Source organism: Panthera onca, chromosome D4 (genome assembly GCF_046562875.1).
Source record: "Panthera onca isolate mPanOnc1 chromosome D4, mPanOnc1 haplotype 2, whole genome shotgun sequence".
Lineage (NCBI taxonomy): Eukaryota > Metazoa > Chordata > Mammalia > Carnivora > Felidae > Panthera > Panthera onca.
The window spans coordinates 2,722,884-2,742,526 of NC_138351.1; the positions used below are offsets into that span (position 1 = coordinate 2,722,884).

The 19,643-nt window shown below is 41.5% G+C and overlaps 1 protein-coding gene across 8 annotated transcripts in view; it reads left to right on the forward strand.

Moving 5' to 3' along the window:
• Nucleotides 1–19,643, forward strand: part of ZNF169 (zinc finger protein 169) — a 58,947-nt gene that overhangs the window by 11,443 nt on the left and 27,861 nt on the right. For 2 of the 8 annotated variants that reach the window (XM_060610259.3, XM_060610268.3), the window contains exons 1-2: nucleotides 478–565; nucleotides 8,811–8,898. In XM_060610259.3, the coding sequence (XP_060466242.3) occupies nucleotides 8,866–8,898 (33 nt within the window). In that variant the 5' untranslated portion in view covers nucleotides 478–565; nucleotides 8,811–8,865. Of the gene's footprint in view, nucleotides 1–477; nucleotides 566–766; nucleotides 1,189–6,756; nucleotides 6,776–8,810; nucleotides 8,899–10,135; nucleotides 10,223–19,643 lie in introns of those variants that run through there. The other 6 variants (XM_060610265.3, XM_060610262.3, XM_060610263.3 and 3 more) reach the window with 6 other exon arrangements.

The following is a 19,643-nucleotide window of genomic DNA, read 5'->3' on the forward strand; positions in this document are numbered from 1 at the left end:
ATGACCTTCTTTAACAAAGAAAAATGCCAGTACCTTTGGCATTTTTTAAGAAGTTCGTTTATTTCATACTGTTATTCAAATTAAGATTCACAGGGGTGAATCTTCAGGATGGAGGACAAGCACACATCCAGGTAACTGACTTTATTATTATTATTAAACGAAAATTACAAGGCTCTATAAATTAAGACGACCTTCTGCTCACCTAAACCACCCTTCTCTTGCACCTGAAAGTCAGTTTGATTTTGCTCACCTGACTTTTCACAATCTCTTCAAGAGCCCAACGAACGGACTGCAACCCAATCCCTTCAGTTGAGGCATCCCATGGAGCTCAGGGGCAAGTACCAGATGAGGTCGCCCTAGACCCCGCCCTGTCCGGGAGGGGGCGGCGCAGCGCGCTGTGGTCTGAGGCATTGTGGGTATTGAAGACCCTCTCCCAGGGCACTGTGGGTAGCGCAGTCCCGCGTCCCGGGGCACTGTGGGTAGCGCACCCCGGGGCACTGTGGGTAGTGCTGTCCTGCGCCCGCCGGCGTCGCTGGTGGCTGGTGAGCGTCCTTGCGCGCTTGTGGTGAGTGATTCCGCCGCTGCCGCCGTTCCGGGGCACTTCGGTGGGGAGAGTCGGGCGGGAGCGGACGGGGTCGGTTCGCTGTCGCCGCGGGTTGCTGGAGGTTTGGGTTTCCCGGCGGGGTTGGGGCGGCCCACCTGGGAGGGGCTGTGGGCGGGAGTCTGGGGGAAGCGCCGTCAGGCGGGGCTGGGGGCCCAGCGTCCCGTCCTGGAGGAGCCGGGCTGGCCTGGGCGACTTGGGGCACACGGGCGGTGGGGCGGCGCTGCTCGGCGAAGCCGGCTCTGGTGATGCGGGTGCCGCTTGGCCACCCGCCCCCAGGTTTTGGAGGAAGATTGGCCTGGGGCAGATACCCAACCTCGCCTCGATGGTGGGGGCAGCCGGGGCGGAGACTCGGGTCAGCTGCCTCGGGACCGTGGGCTCCTCGGGGCGTTGGAAGGGCCCGGCGGGGTCAGACATCCCCGGGTTGCGTGGGGAGCCCTTGGGTCCCCTTCGGCGCTTTCCGCTTGTGTCAGCCCCCTCCTGGGGCCCTTCCAGGAGCATGGGGTGGTGCCATTGGAGTGGACCCTACCGGGCAGAGCACTTTCCCTACATCCCCTCGTCACCGGAGGTGGGAGAGGGAATGAATGGTGAGAACTCCGGCCTTAAACTTTCCTTTGTGAAAATGAAACTCGAGCGTACCCAGGAGTAGCCGTGAAGTTCTATGGGTTCATCAGTCTGATCCACCAGTTATCAACGAGAACCCTAGCTTTTCTCCCCCAGCCTGCAACCCCCAAGTGTACGTCTCTTTGGGCACTGTGTCTGCCCACGGGCCTATGCCAGGCTTGCTGTCGGAGCCCCCGACCCCCCTTCCTTGTAGGGAGAGTTCAAATCCAGACCTGCCCCTTTCTCACTGCCTCATCCTGGGCAAGGTACCGAACCTCCTGGAGTGGAGTGTGGAAAGAGTTAAAACCTGTGTCTGACCCATGCTAAGTGCTCGAAAACATCCACGTGTGTTTTTACTAAGCCGACCCCCCCCCCCCCCCCCCCCCCCCCACTCCCCGGCACATAGAGGATTAACCTCCTGGGCGTCAGCATGCGTTCAGAGCAGGTTTGCTCCAAAACCCACACCCTGACTGTTCCTGGGGTTGTCCTGACCTTCCCTGCCTGCTTCCAGTACTTCAGTGGACTGGAACCCAGTTGCATACTTGGAGGTTTCCAGCCTGCTCTCTGGGCCAGGAGAGACTCCTAAGGGGGGAACTACTTCTGGTGTGCCCAGGTGGGCCCTGAAGCAGTCTCCCCTCCCTACTCCCCCTCAATCCAGAGGGAACTAACTGCCTGTTAGGGAGGGGAGGACTCCTAGGGGCCCGGTAGCCTGTTGTGGATGGGCACCACCTCCTCCTGTACTTGTGGTGTGGGCTTTAGTGTGTGTGTAGTATGCCCTGTGGGGTCAGAGCTGCAGGTGGATTCCCAGGAAGCCAGGCTTGTTCTTGAAAGGACACATTCCTGCACAGGGTGTCCTCCCTGGGCACATCCTCTGCCTTCATTCAGGAGCTTTTCAGCATCTCCATACGTTCACTCTGCTGTATTCTCAGGGCCTTGTGGTGTTGCCAAAACAAAGATGGTGAGAGGTGCTGTTTTGAGAACAGTAATCTTGTGTTGGCCATATTTTTATTTCCTCAGCCATCTTGCACCTTATGTGGTAGAATATTCATTTTGTAGAAAGGTAAATGGTACAGTAGAGGATTAAATAACTTTTACCACGGAGCTAGCTGTTCTTTAACTTTCAAAGTTAATGAAAATTTAAAAAGAGAGGTGCTCTATTTTTAGACTGTCTCATCTAATGCTAATTAAATTCATTTTCATAAAATTTTTTAATGTTTATTTTTGAGAGAGAGCACGAGCAGGGGAGGGGCAGAGAGAGACAGAGAGAGAGAGAGAGAGAATCTGAAACAGGCTCCAGACTCTGAGCTGTCAGCACAGAGGCAGATGTGGAGCTTGAACCCACAAACCGTGAGATCATGACCTGAACCAAAGTTGGACACTTAACCAACTGAGCCACCAGGCTCCCCACACCCCCAAATTTTCTCCTGATCCTTGGTCTCAGCCCCTAATGACATGAACTTCTGTTGGTGACATTAATGACACTACCTTTAAAGTTTCTTCTACTTTTCTTAGTTTTGAGGGTGTGGAGGGAAATGGGATTATTAAATTTAAAATTTATTATGAAAATTTTACAAATACAAAGATAGCGAGAATTTTCAAAGAGCATCTGTGCATCGGCTTCAGCAATTGTCAACATTCTGCTCTTCCTCTCTTCCTTTTTGGTTTTCTCTGCTGAAGTATTTTGCAGCAAATCCCAGATATCATTTTACCAGTGAATACTTCAGTATGCATCTGTTAGGAATTAAAAAAAATTTTTATTAAATTTTATTGAAATATAATTACCATACATTATTATATCAGTTGGTGTACAACATATTGACTTAATTCTGTACATTATTCAGTGCTTACCACAACAAATGTCACCATCTGTCACCATACAATGTTATACTCCTTCTCATCTCCATAACTTACTTATTTTATAACTGGAAGTTTTTCTTAATCCCCTTTATCGATTTTGCCTATACCTCCACCACCTCCCCTCTGACAACCACCATTTTGTTCTCTGTGAGTCTGTTTTTTACTGGTTCATGTGTTTTTGTTCTTTATCCATTTATCTATCAATAGGCACACATTGTTTCCGTATCTGGGCTATTTTAGATAATGCTGTAATAAACATAGGGGTGCATGTATCTTTTCAGATTAGCATTTTCATTTTCTTTGGGTAAATAATAGTGAAATTACTAGATCATATGGTATTCTATTTTTAAATTTCTGAGGAAACTCCATACTGTTGAACACAGTGGTTGTACCAATTTACATTCCTACCAACAGTGTGTATGTAAGGGTTCTTTTTTCATCATATCCTTACCAACACTTGTTATTTGTCTTCTTAATACTAGCCTTTCTGAATGGTGTGAGGTGATATTTCATTGTAGTTTTGATTTGCACTTCTCTGATGATAGGTGATGTTGAGCATCTTTTCATGTGTCAGTTGGCTATCTGTATGTCTTCTTTGGAAAAATGTCATTCAGGTCCTTTGACAATTGAGAAAATTATTTTTTGTGGTACTGTAGAAGTTCTTTATGTATTTTGGATATTAAACACTTATTGGATATATCGTTTGCAAATATCTCCTCCCATTCAGTAGGTTGCCTTTTTGTTTTGCTGATGGTTTCCTTTACTGTGAAAACCCTTTTTATTTTGATGTAGTCTGAATAGTTTATTCTTGCTTTTGTTTTTCTTGACTGAGGAGACATATTTAGGAAAATGCTGTGATGGCTGATGTCAAAGAAGTTACTGCCTCTGTTTTCTTTTAGGAATTTTATGGTTTCAGTTCTCACATTTAGGTGAGAAACCCATTTTGAGGGGTTTCTCTCTTAAAAATTCCAGTATAGTTAACATACACTGTTGTATTAGTTGCAGGTGTACAATACAGTGATTCAACAATTGTATACATTACTCAGTACTCATCGGGATAAGTGTATTCTTAATCCCTTTCACCTGTTTCACCCATCCCCCCACCTACCTGTTCTCTGGTAACTATCACTTTGTTCTCTATAGTTAAAAGTCTTTTTTGGTCTCTTTTTTTCCTTTGTTTTGTTTCTTAAATTCCACATATGAATGAAACCATATGGTATTTGTCTTTTGCTGACTGGTTTGTTTCACTTAGCATTGTACCTTCTAGATCCATTCTTGTTGTAAATGACAAGATTTCATTCTTTTTTTTATGGCTGATTAATTCCACTATGTGTGCGTGTGCGCGCGTGTGTGTATCACATCTTCTTTATCCATCCATCAATAGACAGTTAGGTTGCTTCCATATCTTTGCTCTTGTAAATAATGCTACAGCAAACATAGGGGTACATATATCTGTTTGTGTTACTGTTTTCATATTCTTTGGGTAAATACCCAGTAGTGAAATGACTTCATCATATGGTAGTTCTATTTTTAATTTTTTGAGGGACCTCCATACTGTTCCCACAGTGGCTGCACTTGTTTGCATTCCCATCAATAAAGCACAAAGTTTTCTTCTCTCCACATCCTTGCCAACACTTGTTGTTTCCTGTATTTTTTATTTTAGCCATTCTGACAGGTGTAAGGTGGCTTTTGATTTGCATTTCCCTGATGAGTGATATTGAGGATCGTTTCATGTGTCTGTTGGCCATCTGTCTTCTCTGGAGAAATGTTTATTCTTGTCTCTGCCCATTTGTCATTGGACTAGTTTTTGTTTTGTTTTTTGGTGTTGAGTTGTATTAGTTCTTTATATATTTTGTATTCTTTATATATTTTGGATACTAACCCCTTTATTGCATACATACCTTGCCAGTATATATATTCCCATACAGTAGGTCTTTTAGTTTTTTTGATTATTTCCTTTGCTGTGCAGAAGCTTTTTATTTTGATGTAATTCCAATGGTTTATTTTTACTTTTGTTTTCCTTGCTTCAGGAGACATATCTAGAAAAATGTTGCTATGGCCAGTGTCAGAGCCAAGGCACAGCGTCAGGTTCACAGGTTAAAAACAGGCTTGGCATACTTTCTCTGACACTGTGCCTTGGCTCTCTTATCACTACCACTTGCATGATAAATGCCTTTCCATCCCTTAACTTTTAATCTGTGTGTGTCTGGCTCTTTTGGGCAGCATATAGATGGATCTTGGTTTTTTTGTTTGTTTGTTTCTTTTTAATCCATTCTGCCACCCTGTGTCTTCTGATTGTAGCATTTAGTCCATTTACATTCAAGATGATTATTGTTAGCTATGTACTTACTACCATTTTGTTACTTGTTTTATGATTTTTTTTGTAGTTCTTTTCTGTTCCTTTTTTCTCTTGGTCTCTTCTCACAGTTTGCTGGCTTTTTTTAGTGATATATTTGGATTACTTCCTTTTTTTTTGCATATCTATTATTGGCTTTTGATTTGTGATTACCATTAGGTTTATAGATGACATCTTATGCATACAGCAGTTTATAATGAGTTGATGGCTGTAGGAGTTTGAACCCGTTCTTTATTCCTCTCCCATGTTTTAGTTATATGGTGTCATACTTTATATCCTTTTATTTTGTGAATCCCTTGACTGATTTTTATAGGTGTACTTAATTTTACTGCTTTTATGCTTCCTACTTTTCTTACTCCTAGTTCTGTCCTTTTCTTTCCACTCATAGTTATGGCCTTTTCTTTCCACTCATGAAGTTTCCTTTAACATTTCTTACAGGGTTGGTTTAGTGGTCATGAATTTCTTTAACCTTTTGTTTGTCTGGGAAGCTATTTATCCTTTCATTCTGAATGATAGCCTTGCCAGATTCTTAAAAAAAATTTTTTTTTTACATTTATTTATTTTTGATAGAGAGAGACAGAGCACAAGTGGGGGAGGGGCAGAGAGAGAAGGAGACAGAGAATCCAAAGCAGGCTCCAGGCTCCGAGCTGTCAGCACAGAGCCCGATGCGGGGCTCGAACCCACAAACTGCGAGATAGTGACCTGAGCCAAAGTCAGACGCTTAACCAACTTAGCCACCCAGGTGCCCCTAGCCTTGCCAGATTCTTAGTTGCAGGTTTTTTCCTTTTAGCACTTTGAATATATCATGCCACTTCCTCTGGCTTGCAAAGCTTCTTCTGAAAAATCAGCTGATAGCCTTATGGGGTTTTGTTGTGGGTAACTTTTTTCTCTTGATGCTTTTAAAATTCTCTTGTTATCAGTATTTTCTGCCGTTTTAATAACTATGTGTCTTGAATTTATTTTGTGGGGGACTCTCTGTGTCTCTTGGATCTGGAATTCTGTTCCTTTCCCCAAATATGGGAAATTTTTAGCCATTATTTTTTCAAATAAATTTTCTGTTCCCTTTTCTCTCTTTTCTTCTTTTTGGATCCCTATAATGCATATATTATTACTCTCGATGGTGTTGCTGAGTTTTTTGTTTTCATTTATTATTATTTTTTCTCCTGTTCAGCTTGATTGCTTTCCATTACTTTTGTCCTCCAGGTCACTGATCCGTTCTTCTGCTTCCTCTAGTCTAGGGCTTATTCTCTCTAGTGTATTTTTAATTTCAGTTAAGTTCATCTCTGATTGGTTCTTTTATGTTTTCTATCTCTTTGTCGAGGGTCTCACTGAAGTTCTCCAATCTTTTCTCAAGTCCAGTGAGTATTTGAATTTTTATAAAACTTACTTTAGATTCTCTATCAGGCATATTACTTATCATTGTTTCATTTAGCTCTCTTGCTGTGATTTTGTCCTGTTCTTTCATTTGGGACATACTCCTCTCTTCATTTTGTCTAAGTCTCTGTGCATTTTCTTTGTGTTAGGAAAGTCAGCTACATACAACTCCTGGTCTTGAAAGTCATGGCCTTATGAAGAATAGGTTCTGTTGTACCCTGCTGTGCACATTTATTAGAGAGAGAGAGAGCATGCGTGTGCACAAGAGGGGAAGGGGCAGAGAGAGAGAGAGAGAGAGAGAGAGAGAGAGAATCCCAAGAAGGCTCCATGCTGTCAGCACAGAGTCCGACTTGGGGCTTGATCCCATTACCATGAGATCATTACCTGAGCCAAAATCAAGAGTCAGATGCTTAACTGACTAATATCTCTCCATTTATTTAGATATTCTTTGATTTTTTTAAGAAGTTTTATAATTTTTCTCACACAGATTTTATGCAAATTTGTTTTAGATTTATACCTAAGTATTTCGTTTTTCTGGGTGTTAATATAAGTGTTGTGGTGTTTTTAATTTAAAATTCCATTTGTTCGTGGCTGGTATATAGGCAAATAGTTGATTTTTTCATATTACTAACCTTGTATCCTGCAGCCTCAATATAATCACTTCTTAGTGCCAGAAATTTCTTGACTTTTTGGTATTTTCTATATAGTCAATCAGGTCATCTGCAGACAAAGACAGTATTGTTTTTTCCTTTTCAATCTGTGTACCGTTATTTCTTTTTTTTGTCTTCTTAGGTTAGGTAGGACTTCCAATGTGATGTTCATAGGAGAGATGAGAGGGGACATCCTTGCCTTGTTCCTGTTCTTCAGGGACAGCATCTGTTTTCTCAGCACTAAGCAGTACTGTGATTGGTGGCTTTTCCACCCTTTCTTTAAGCACGACCACAGTTATTTGCAGAGGCTGTCAGCACAGCCTGTTTTTAACCTGTGAACCTGACAAAATTAATGTTACTCCTTTACTGTTCTCCGACATTCAGTGTTCATATTTCCTGGATTGCTCAAAACTGCCAAAACAGTGTCCATGTGTTGCATTTGGTTGCTGTGTATCTAAAGTCTTTTTTTTATTTCTACAAGAGCTCTCTTTCTTTTTATGCTGTTAACTTGTTGAAAGCTTCACATTTTAAAAAGATTAAACATATGTTAATTCACTCTTCAGTACTTCAGCACCACTTAATAACAATTTATTTTCCCCATGTGCAGAATATCATGATCACAGCTAACCATGTTCATGATAATTAACACCATCTGACACCCACTTCCTCTTGAAGTGTCCTTTGTAATCCCCAAAATGCTTTCCAGTTCATCTGTGCAAAATAGGACCTAGTCAAAGCATATAAGGACATCTGAAGAATGGTTATCCTGTAAATATCTTTGCCTAAGGAAAGGTTTCCCTCTCCTATTTCTTCATGATATTGTCGTGCTGAAGACCCGGGCCATTTGCTGACTGCCTCTTAAATTTCAAGTCTCATTTCAAATCTTGGGAACTCAATCTTGGATATAGAAATGAGGGGGGCAACCAGATAATGGTGTCCACCCTGCTTCACATTCCCCTCAGATTCTGTGGAGACTTGTAGCACTCTTTCTGTTTGGATTTCCTAGGACTTGTCCTTTAGCTTTAGGGCAGATATGGATGGAGAGTTTCTGTTTTCCCCATGGTAGGTCACTTTGGCTGTCAACGTGAGTGCTCTCCTGTGGGTATTCTGAGGCCCTTTCCTGCTTAATAGAAACCCCACAGTGATAAAAGTCTCACCTAGCTGTAGGAGGCTGGAGGCTTCCATTCCCAACTGGAGATTGGGGCTGAGCCTGCTGCTGGCCTAGTTCTGGGGGGCCTTTTTAACAGGAAACTGGTTAAGAATAGGCTGTTCTGATGCCCTCTGCAACCTGCCTTATCTCCCCTGAACTGGGAGGCTAATAGAAGGGTACTCCTCCCAAGCGCCCCCTCACTTTCTTCTCTTTCCCCAGCTCTACCTCTGCAACTTGACTCTTCTCTAGAAAGAGCACTCAGCTGACCAGGAATATGGCCCCAGGGCCCCTGACAACCAGGGATGAGGTGAGTCCTGAAATTTCTTCCTAGCTCTTGCAGGATGGACTCCTTGCCTTTCCTTGTCCTTGGAGCTCCCCTGGTGGTGTTAGGTCATATTTAGCCCCGATTTTGGAGATGTGGCCCATCTTAACCTGGAGCCCTTTCTCAGACTCTGCTCCATTCATGACTCAGGCATTCACCAAGCAGTAAAGTGTGACTATAATTAGTACAATTAACATACAAATATAGGACATTCATGCTTATGTGCCCAGTGATTCCGAAGGCCTGAAAAATTGAAGGAAGGCTTTCAGGAGAAAGCTCTTTTCAGAGTTGCCTGAGCTGCCTCTGATGGACTTGGCAAGTTGAAGAACTGAGAGAAAGTCTTCCAGTGGGAGTGTGACAGCAAGTCTAGTACACGTCAGAGACTGGGTGACTGGGCAGGCCGTCCCTCACTGTTTGGAAAGCTTGGAGCAGCCAGTGGCCTTTGGTCATCAGTTTTCTGTGTGTAGAGGTGAGGATGCAGACCTGCTGTCTGCTTGGGACTCACGGATACATTTAGTTTGGCCAGCCCCATGCTTTATATTTAAATGAGTTTTCCACACCTAAAAATTGGAAGATTATATCTGAAGGTCTGGATTGCCAACCTCTTTGAGAAAAGATTGCTTACCACTCTCCAGAGTCCACCCTTTTGGTGGATGACAAGTAGCTGAAGCCAAACAGTGTCTCCACCCCCGCCCCTTGGCTGAAGAGTCTGCCTCACTCACTTTCCCTGCTCTGATCCAGATTCAGCCAGAATCTACAAAGGTAGGCTGAGGAGTGGGGGCTTGAACCTGGAGCAAGCTGGATTTTGAAGGAGTTTGCCATGTTGAAATCAAGGATTTGGAAATAAGCGGTATAGTTGATCCCTGAACAACATGGACTTGAACTATGTGGGTCCACTTATATGTGGAATTTTTTCAGTAAATACACGACAGTGCTATAAACATTTATTCTTCCTTAAGAATTTCTTTTTTTAAACAAATTTCTTAATACTTTCTTTAGTTTATTGTGTGAATATAGTATATAGTGTACATAACATATAAAATAGGTGTTCATTGACTGTTTATGTTGCCAGTAAGGCTTCTGGTTAATCATAGGCTATTGAGTTTTTGGGGAGTCAAAAGTTATACGCAGGTTTCTGACTGTATGGTGGGTTGGCACCCCTATCCCCCTGTGTTGTTCAACTGTTAACTGTAACCGAGTGAATATATGTCCTTTCGGACAGATTTTCTCATCCTTAAGACTAGGCAGCATGTGAACTTGACATAATTGGATAAAGTTAACATTTACTAACCACCTAAATAGATACCAGGTAAGACACTTTTGTGCTTATTATATCAATTACACAAAATAGTGTCATTCAGTTTTTCAGTGCCTGTCATATCAAGTGTAGAATTTCTTTGCAGAAAATCTCAACTTGATCTTAATACTGGGCTCATATAGTGGACATTTGCCTGTTAATGTACAAATTAAAAATGACTGACGTCATCAGAACCATTGAGAACTGTGTGTCTCTCCTTTGTCAAATCTTGTATACCTTTAAGAGAACATGTTTATGTAGTGCATGCAGTTCAGAGTGTTCCTTAAGGTAAGAGAGAAAACTTTTTTATATTTTACTTTACCATTTATGGTGTTAATAGAGAAGCATTCTTGGCCAAAATGGGACATGGCACTGGCTTGTTTCATAAAGGGACCATAATTTTAACTTACTTTGAAAGAATGAAAGAACAAAGGGGTTTAAGTTTGTTATTTGAGGCATAGAAGTTACGTATTTTAGGATTCGTTAAATTACATTTCCAGATACTTAGGTATGTGGCTGATCTGAATTATACAGAATATTCTGATCTATGTTCTAATTGAATATATTGTTGACTACATACACACACGATATTTATGCATGTCTAAAGGGTTTGGCTTAATAGGAGAAATTGTAATATGCTTTAGGATTGTGGCATAGATTGGGGCTGGCCCTAAAGGCTCTTAGCTAGTATGAAATTAGCACTATTTTACTGAATCTTAAAATTTGTTTTGAATGTCTGCTGTGTGAAGGAGTCTTTGGTCAACAAATAGTGATACCTATAGCACAGCCTCCATTCTTTTTTTGTGTGTGTGTTTATTTATTTTTGAGAGAGAGCACACGTGTGCACATGGAGCATGGGAAAGAGAGGGGACAGAGGATCTGAAGTGGGCTTTGCGCTGACAAACTGTGAGGTCGTGACCTGAGCCAAAGTCACATGCTTAACTGACTAAGCCACCAGGTGCCCCACAGCCTCCATTCTTATAAGACTCCCATCTAATTTAGGGATTTACCTATCATTGGAATTAAACTTTTTTTTTTTTTTTGAAGACAAACTGCACTTTTATTCTTTCAGTGGTGAAAACCTAAATGAGAAAATTCCTCCTGACCATTAAATCTCTAATAAAACAATGCACAATAGACCTCTTCCCACAAGATAGCACATCACTATACAATGCAGAATGGCAGTGCTTTTCCTCATAATCCCTACTGTGCTACATATAAATTAGGATTTATATGATAAAAGCAAGGTATTAATTCTATACATAATATTTTTAAGAAATTATAAATTAGTCATCATTCTTCAAATGGAATTAAACATTTAAAAGTTTCTTTCTACTGAGGTATAATTCACATCTGATAAATTTTGCCATTTTAAAGTGTATAGTTCAGTAGTGCAACCCTTACTACTATCTAATTCCATAATATTTTCATAACCCCCAAAGAAATCGCACACCCATTAGGAGTCACTCTTCTCCCCTTCCCTGACCTCTGGCAAGTGCTAATCTATTTTCTATCTCTATAGATTTGATTATTCTGGTTATTTCATATAAATGGAATCATATAATATGTAGTCTTTGTATCTGTTCTCTTTCACTTAGCATATTTTCAGGGTTCATCCATGTCATAGCCCGAGTCAGTAATATTTCATTCCTCTTCATGGTCAGATAACATTCTATTGTATGGATATATGACATTTTGTTTTTTATTCATCAGTTGATAGACATGTCCTGTCACTGGAACTTAATATCTTTGGTCTGTGGACATTTTTGATAGATTTTAATGATAAAATTGTATTAAAACTAGTGACTACCCCAGTGTCAGATCTTTAAAGATGAAGAAACCACTTACATTCACATTCAAATCTATGACTCGTTACAGGTTAAAAACATTCAGATTTTCACCATCCCATCCCACTATTTCTCAGTCATTGCAAATTTAACTTGTTCTTAATGTCTGAGAACCTGTTTCTGTGGGTAATTTTGTTCATGAAATGAATTTTAGGATTACAGTCGGTTATTCTCAACGCAAATGACCAAGTAAGATGACACGAGTATTTTAAGTTTTATGAGCTACAACTCTGTAAAAGAGTGTCTGTGTTCTTTTTTTGTTGGCTTTCAAAACCATCTGCAGGATACTGGAACACCTCTGCTTTCTATTCTACCACTAGCTACCTTTTCCCCCTGCCAGGTGCTTCTCACCCACACCATGGGCTTTTTCCCTCTCTTCCTCTTCTCATGATATCTGTGTTCCTTACTTTCCTAGGAACATGCTTCATTTTAGATTCTCAGCCCTCTACTCTTTTCTTGATTATTCTGAATCTTACCCATCTTTCAAATTTTAATTTTTTAGAGATATAATTCACAGCCTAGAATTCATCCTGTGGATGAAATAATCAGATAGACTTCAAAGTCTCTATTTTAACTATGCTCAGTGTGGAAAAGGAAAATGTAGTAATATCAATAAAATCCACTTCATGACAAAGGGAAAGAAGACCATTTCAGAATGATAATAAAAGAGTAGCTTCAGGAAGACATGACAATTATATGTGTATGTGTCTAATAACAAAGCTTTAAAATACTTGACAATTAAAGGGAGAAAAAGGCAATTATACCTTTAAAAAGAGATTTAACCCCTCTGAGCAACTGATAGGACAACTAGGTGAAAAGTCAGTAAAGACAGGATTTAAAGAAAACTAGCAAATTCATCATCTTGATCAAAAATTATAGAACACCCTACCCTACAACTGCAGAATATACTTTTTCAAGTACATTTGGTATGCTCAGCAAGACAGACTTAGTGAATTTGAAGGGATTTAAAGAATACAGTGTATATTCTGTAACTCCAGTTGAATTATATTAGAGACTCGTAAGATATCTAAGTAAATCTCAAATATTTAGAAACTGAACGACACATTCTTCACTAATCCTTACATCAAAGGAGAAACTGCAAAATTAAGAGAATATTTCAAACAGAATGATAGAAATAGATCATTAAATCTGTGGGAGGCCAATCTGGGTGGCTCTGCCCCAGCAGCACTCTGGCAGTGCCCTCTACCACCCCTGGGATAGGATCTCTGTGCTAGCCTCAACCCTGGCATCCTGGATATCGCCAGAGGGATCAAGAGAGGACAGCCTATTGCTTTATTGGGCTTCCATGTTCTCCCTCCATCTGACTTTCTGCTTCTTCATGTTGAAGCTTAGGGTCTGTGACTGATGGTGAGGTTATAAGGGTCAGCACCGAGGATGAAAGGGGGTTAGCAGTTGGAAAGTGACTAGAGCCAACACCTGCTTGCTTTCTCAGACATGGACAGAGGTAACTGTGTGGCCACAGTGCTAGATTGCCAGTTTGGCTGATGAGCCCCTTTGGATCTGCATTTCTTAGGTCTTAGACACTTTGGCCAGAAGGCAGGGCATCCTTTGCCTAATGCAAATGAGAACTTCAGGACAGAAACTTCACAGGCTCTGCCTTCAGTGGACTCATGTTCAAGTAGGAGAAGATTCATGTACACAACCTAAATCAAAACAGGCAGCTGTACAATAAAGACGGAGACACACAATCTTGTTTTGTGAAAGAAGAAATCTCAGATGATGGTTTCTTCTTGGCATTGAGGAACGGTCCTCAGGAACCTGGTGTGGAGACAGCTTGTGACACTGGCTCAGGTTAGATTTCTGCAAGTCTCTCCCCAAGGGACTCTTGTGTTCCTGGCAAGCACCTATATTCCACAAGAGAAATTCCACGTGAGCAAGAGCCCGGGGAGGTGATGAGCGTGTAAACAATGTCAGTCTAAATGCAGACCTTCCTACAGAGTGAGACTTCAGAAAGAAGAACTCACAGTGTCTCATTGTGGCAGAAGCTTCCTACTCAATTTTGAGCTTAGGCAGCATGAGGAAATCTATTCTGGAGAGAAACCTTTTGTGTGTGACAGTAAGTTCTTCATTCAAAGTTCAAAACTTAGGATCAGAGGATTCACACTGGAGAGAAATTTTACAAGTGTACCAAATGTTTAAAAAGCTTCAGTCAGAATTCGAATCTTCAGTGTTAGAAATTTCATACTGGAGAGGAACCCTATGGATGCGACAAATGTAGGAAAAGAAAGGATTCAAATCCAGCTTAAATCTCTTTCCGAATCAGTGCACCCCCCTGAGAAACCCTGGAAATTCTGGAAGGGTGAGGAAGCCTTTAGTTAGAGCTCATGCCTTGTTCTCACAGACTCCTAGGGGGAAGCCTATGAGTGTATGGAGCGTGGAGGTACTTTATCTGTAGCTCACATCTGGCCCAACAACAAAGAATACTTCAGAGAGAAGCCCAACAGATGTGATAAATGTGGGAGGGGTTTCCACAATTTGGCCAGTGTCACAGAACTTGAAGCATGGGGAAAAAAGCCATAACAATGCAGCATCTGTGGGGAGCGCTTCAGCCTGAGCTTTCACTGTCTTCACGACAGAATCCACACGGGTGGGAAGCCCTGCGGATGTGATAAATGTGTCAAAGTGCAAACCTTATTCAGCATCAGAAAGTTTACACTGGAAAGAAACCCCACGCATTAGTCTGCTAGGGCTGCCATAAAAGAATACCACACAGTAGGTGGCTTAAGCAACAGAAATCTTATTTTCTCACAGTTCTGTAGGCTGTAAAGTCCAAGATCAAGGTGCTGGCCAGTTTAGTTCCTAGTGAGGACTTTTCCTCGTTTGTAGATGGCTGCTTTTTTCACTGTTTGCCCACATGGTAGAGACAGAGAGCTGGAGTATCTCTTCCTCTTATGAGGTACCATTCCTGTTTGATCAGGGCCCCACCCTTAACCTTTGTTACTTCCTTACAAACACTGATATTGGAGTCAGTGCTTCAGTATATGAAATTTCAGTACATAATTCAGGCTATAACATTCCACCCCTGGAGCCCCCCCCCCCCCCCCCCAATTCAATGTCCTTCTCACATGAAAATGAATTATTTTTAAAATTTATCTGAAGGGGTGGGAGGGAGACGGGGGCGGGAGAGAATCTTAAGCAGGCTTCATGCTCAGTGTGGAGTCCAATGTGGGGCTTGATTGGGATCATGACCTGAGCTGAAATCAAGAGTTGGGCACTGAACTGACTGAGCCACCCAGGTGCCCCAGAAATACATTATTTCTTGCTAGCAGCCTCCAAAGCCTTAACTTACCCAGCATCAGATTTAAAGTCCAAAGTTTCATCTAAATGTCATCTAAGTCAGATATAGATCAGGCATGAATCTAGGTATCATTCATCCTACAGCAAAATCTCTCTTCTTGTGAGCTTGTGAAACTAGATAAGTTATATACTTCCAAAATAAAATGGTAGACAGACATAGGATGCAAACTCCCATTCCAAAATGGAGAAATGTGATGGGTCCCACCAAGTCTAAAACCTACCAAGGGAGAATGTATTAAATCTTAATGTTGATGAATAATCCTGTGTGGTTTGATGTTCTACCCTCCAGACCCACTGGGTTGAGTGTCCCTTTAGGTCAGATGGGTGACCCCCACCTCTGTGGCTTTCTGAGAAGGCCCTGCCAAACTGAGGAGTGGTGGGCATCCTTGCCCCCGGGCCTGCTGTGGGATTGGCAGCTCTGACAACCTCTGAATTGCCTTCAGGGTCGTTCTTTCCCCTTTTTGAAAGATAACGCGTGTCTGCAGCCTTCCTCATTCTGTCTTGTTTCCTCTGTTTAATCCCAGCTGGCAGTGTTTCTGCTGGTATAATTCCATCTCAATTCCTGGCTTCTAGGTGGCTGATGAAATTCATGGTTTACATCGATACTAATCTCTGTATCAAATTATTTTTCAGACACACCTTCAGTGTTCTCTTCAGAACAAGTTTTCTCTCCCCTTCCCTCTCTCTCTTTTTTGCAATGTGGATAAATGGAATTTTCCACATCTTCAGCTTGGGTTCCTTTTTGCTTAACAATTTTTTTCTTCAGCTCATCTTATGTCTCTTACATTTTACTGTAAGCAGTCAGGAGAAACCAAGTCATTTCTTCAACACTTGGCTCTGAAATCTCTTCAGCTAAAATATCCAGTCTCATTAATCACAAGGTCTACCTTATACAAAACACTAGAACATAGTTCAGTGAAGTTCTTTATTGCCTTATAACAAAAATCATATTTCCTATGGTTTCCAGTAACCTGTACCTCATTTCCATCTGAGACATCAGAATGGCCTTTAATGTCTATATTTTTGCCAGTATTATTTTCATGATTATTTGTGTATTCTCTAAAACTTAAGTGTTCTCTCCAGCTCTTTTCTTTCTGAGCTCTCATCAGAATCACCTTTAACTCCTGTTATTTCTATTAGCAGTCCCTTCATGTCAATCTTGTGTTCTTTTACTATGTGGCTCAACAGTCTTCCAGCCTCTATCACACTGTTCCAAAGCTGCTTCCACAGTTTTAGGTATGTGTTAACAGCGGCTCCTTGCTCTCAATACCAAAATCTGTATTGGTTTGAGAAGTGTGCCTTAACAAGTACTATAAACTGGGTGGCTTAAATAACAAATTTATTATCCACAGTTTTTGAGGCTGGGAAGTCTAAAATCAAGGTGCTGGCTGATTCGGTTCCTTGTGAGGTCTCTCTTCCTGGCTTGCAGACGGCTGTCTTCTTGCTGTGTGTTCACATGGAGAGACAGAGAGACAGGGAGCTGTGGTCTCTTATGTGCCAGCCCGACTGTACCAGAGTCCTACCTTGATGACTTCACGTAACCTGACTTCCTTGGAGGCTCTTGTCTCCATTAGGGGTTAAGGCTTCAACATATCAATTTTACAAGGACATAGTTCACTCCATAGCACCCGATAAATGTCATGAATGTGGAAAAGCCTTTACTAAAAATTTATGACTTAACAATAGACAGTCCATAAGTGAAAATACAGAGGGGTGAAGAGAACCCTGTAAATACAGTCAATGTGACTCTCTGGATTTGTTCAATGTCAGAATTGATAGGGGGAGAAAGCCCATAGCTACAAGTGACATGGAGGAAGCTTTTATGTGCTAAGCCCACACAGGGCTTAATTCCACGGGAGAGTGTTGACGCCAGCAAGTGTAAGGGAGATTCTGAGGAAACTCAGTGATTGTATATAGGATGGTGAGAATCATGTAAGCAGTCTCTGTTCCAGTTTGTTGAAACTACTCTTCTGAGCCATCAACTAGGATATGGAAAGTGCCCTTCGAAACAGATCTCCTCCTTGAAAGTGACTTTAAAAAATTTTATTGATGTGCAATTCACAGAACATAAAATTAACAATTTAAAAATGTTCAGGGGTGCCTGGGTGGCTCGGTTGAGCATCTGACTGTTAATTTTGGTTTGGGTCATGATCCCGGGGTTGTGGGATCAAGCCCTATGTCAGGCTCCAAACTGGGCATGGAGGCTGCTTGGGATTCTCCCCCCACCTCACCTTTTCTCTCTCCCTCTGCTTCTCTCCCCGACTTACATGTGCACTCTCTAGAAAATAAAAATAAAAAAATTTTGTTAAATGTACAATTCAGTGGCATTTAGGACATTCACAGTGTTGTGCAACCAAGGAGTCATTAAGCAATTACTCTTCCTTTGCTCCTCCCCAGATACTGACAACCACTAACCTGCTTTGTGTCTCTATGGATTTAACTGTTGTGGATACTTTGTATAAATGGGATCATACAGTTAGAAACACTGTGACATCAAAATGTCAGAGTAAGGGAAGTATGAGGTTCTGTGCCTGCCCCAAAGCAACTAATGAGCTGCTAAAATCTGCCAGAATTAACTTTTGTTGAACTTTGGAACCTAGTCAAAAGTGGAAAATTTGGTGAAGCAGCTCTTAATTTATGGCAGGAGAGTGCTACAGCATTTTAAACTACCTGCACTGTTTAAATATACACAAAAAGCTAAAGGAAACCATGAACACTGAACTAAAATAACTAGGTGAACAATGTTTGAACAGATAGAGAAATAAAACGCCATACAGAACTTTTGGAGCTGCAAAGTACAAAAACTGAAGTGAAAAATTTGTTAGGGGGTTTAACTGCTTATTTAAATAGGCAAAATAGAGACACTGACTTGCAAATAGTTCAACTGAGATTATGTACTCCAAGGAGCAGAAAGAAAATAATGAAAAATGCACAGAACTTGAGAGACCTGTGAGACACCAACAGATGTACTTGCATACGCTTGCAGAGGGAAAGGACAGGGAAAGTTTTCAGGAATCATGTCCAGAAATTCCCCAAATTTGATTAAAAAAAAAAAAAAAACCAATCCATAAATATATACATCCAAGAAGCTTAGTAAACTCCAAGCACGATAAACTCCAAAAAATCCATACCCAGACACATTATAGTCAAATTCTCAAAACCCATACACACAGAATTTTGAAAGCAGCAAGAAGTTATTTGTTACCTACAAGGGATCCTCAATAAGGTCTGATTTCTCATCAGAAACCATGGAGACCACCAGTAAGTGGGATGACATATTTAAGGTCTTGGAAGAAAGACTGTCAGCTAAGATTTTTAAAAAAAATTTTTTAACATTTATTCATTATTGAGAGACAGAGAGCGAATGGGGGAAGGTCAGAGAGGGAGGGAGACACAGAATCCGAAGCAGGCTCCAGGCTCCAAGCTGTCAGCACAGAGCCCGACGCGGGGCTCGAACCCACGAACCGTGAGATCATGACCTGAGCTGAAGTTGGACGCTTAACTGACTGAGCCACCCAGGCATCCCAGCTAAGATTTCTATATCCAGCAAAATATCCTTCAAGAATGAGGGAGAAATTAGGAGGTTTGCAGACTTAAAAAAATGAAAACAAAAACCAAAACCTGAGAGAGCTCATTAACAGTAGACCTGCTCTACAAAAAATGCTTCAGGGGGCACCTGGGTGGCTCAGCCAGTTGAGCGTCCAACTTTGGCTCAGGTCATGATCTCACAGCTTGTGGGTTCAAGCCCCGCATCAGGCTCTGCTGACAGCTCAGAACCTGGAGCCTGCTTCGGATTCTGTGCCTCTTCTCTCTCTGACCCTAACCCACTAGCCTTCTGTATTTGTCTCTCTCAAAAATAAACAAATATTAAAAAAAAATAAAAACAAAAAATGCTTCAGGCTGAAATGAAAGGACACGGCAGTAGTTCTAAACCATAAGAAAGAAAAGTGAACGCTAGAAAAGGTAACGTCATAGGCAAATGTAAAAGGCACTATTGCAGGCGCCTGGGTGGGTCAGTGAGTTAATAAGTATCCAACTTTGGCTCAAGTCATGATCTCACAGTTCATGAATTTGAGCCCTGCATCAGGTTCTCTGCTGTCAGTGTGGAGCCTGCTTCAGATCCTTTGTCCCCTTCTTTCTGCCCCTCCCCGCTTGTGCACACACTCTCTCTAAAAAATAAACATTAAAAAAGCCAATATTGTACTTTTTATTGGTTTATAACTTCTGCTTTTCCTGTATGATTTAAGGCAAACAGACAAGAAAATTAT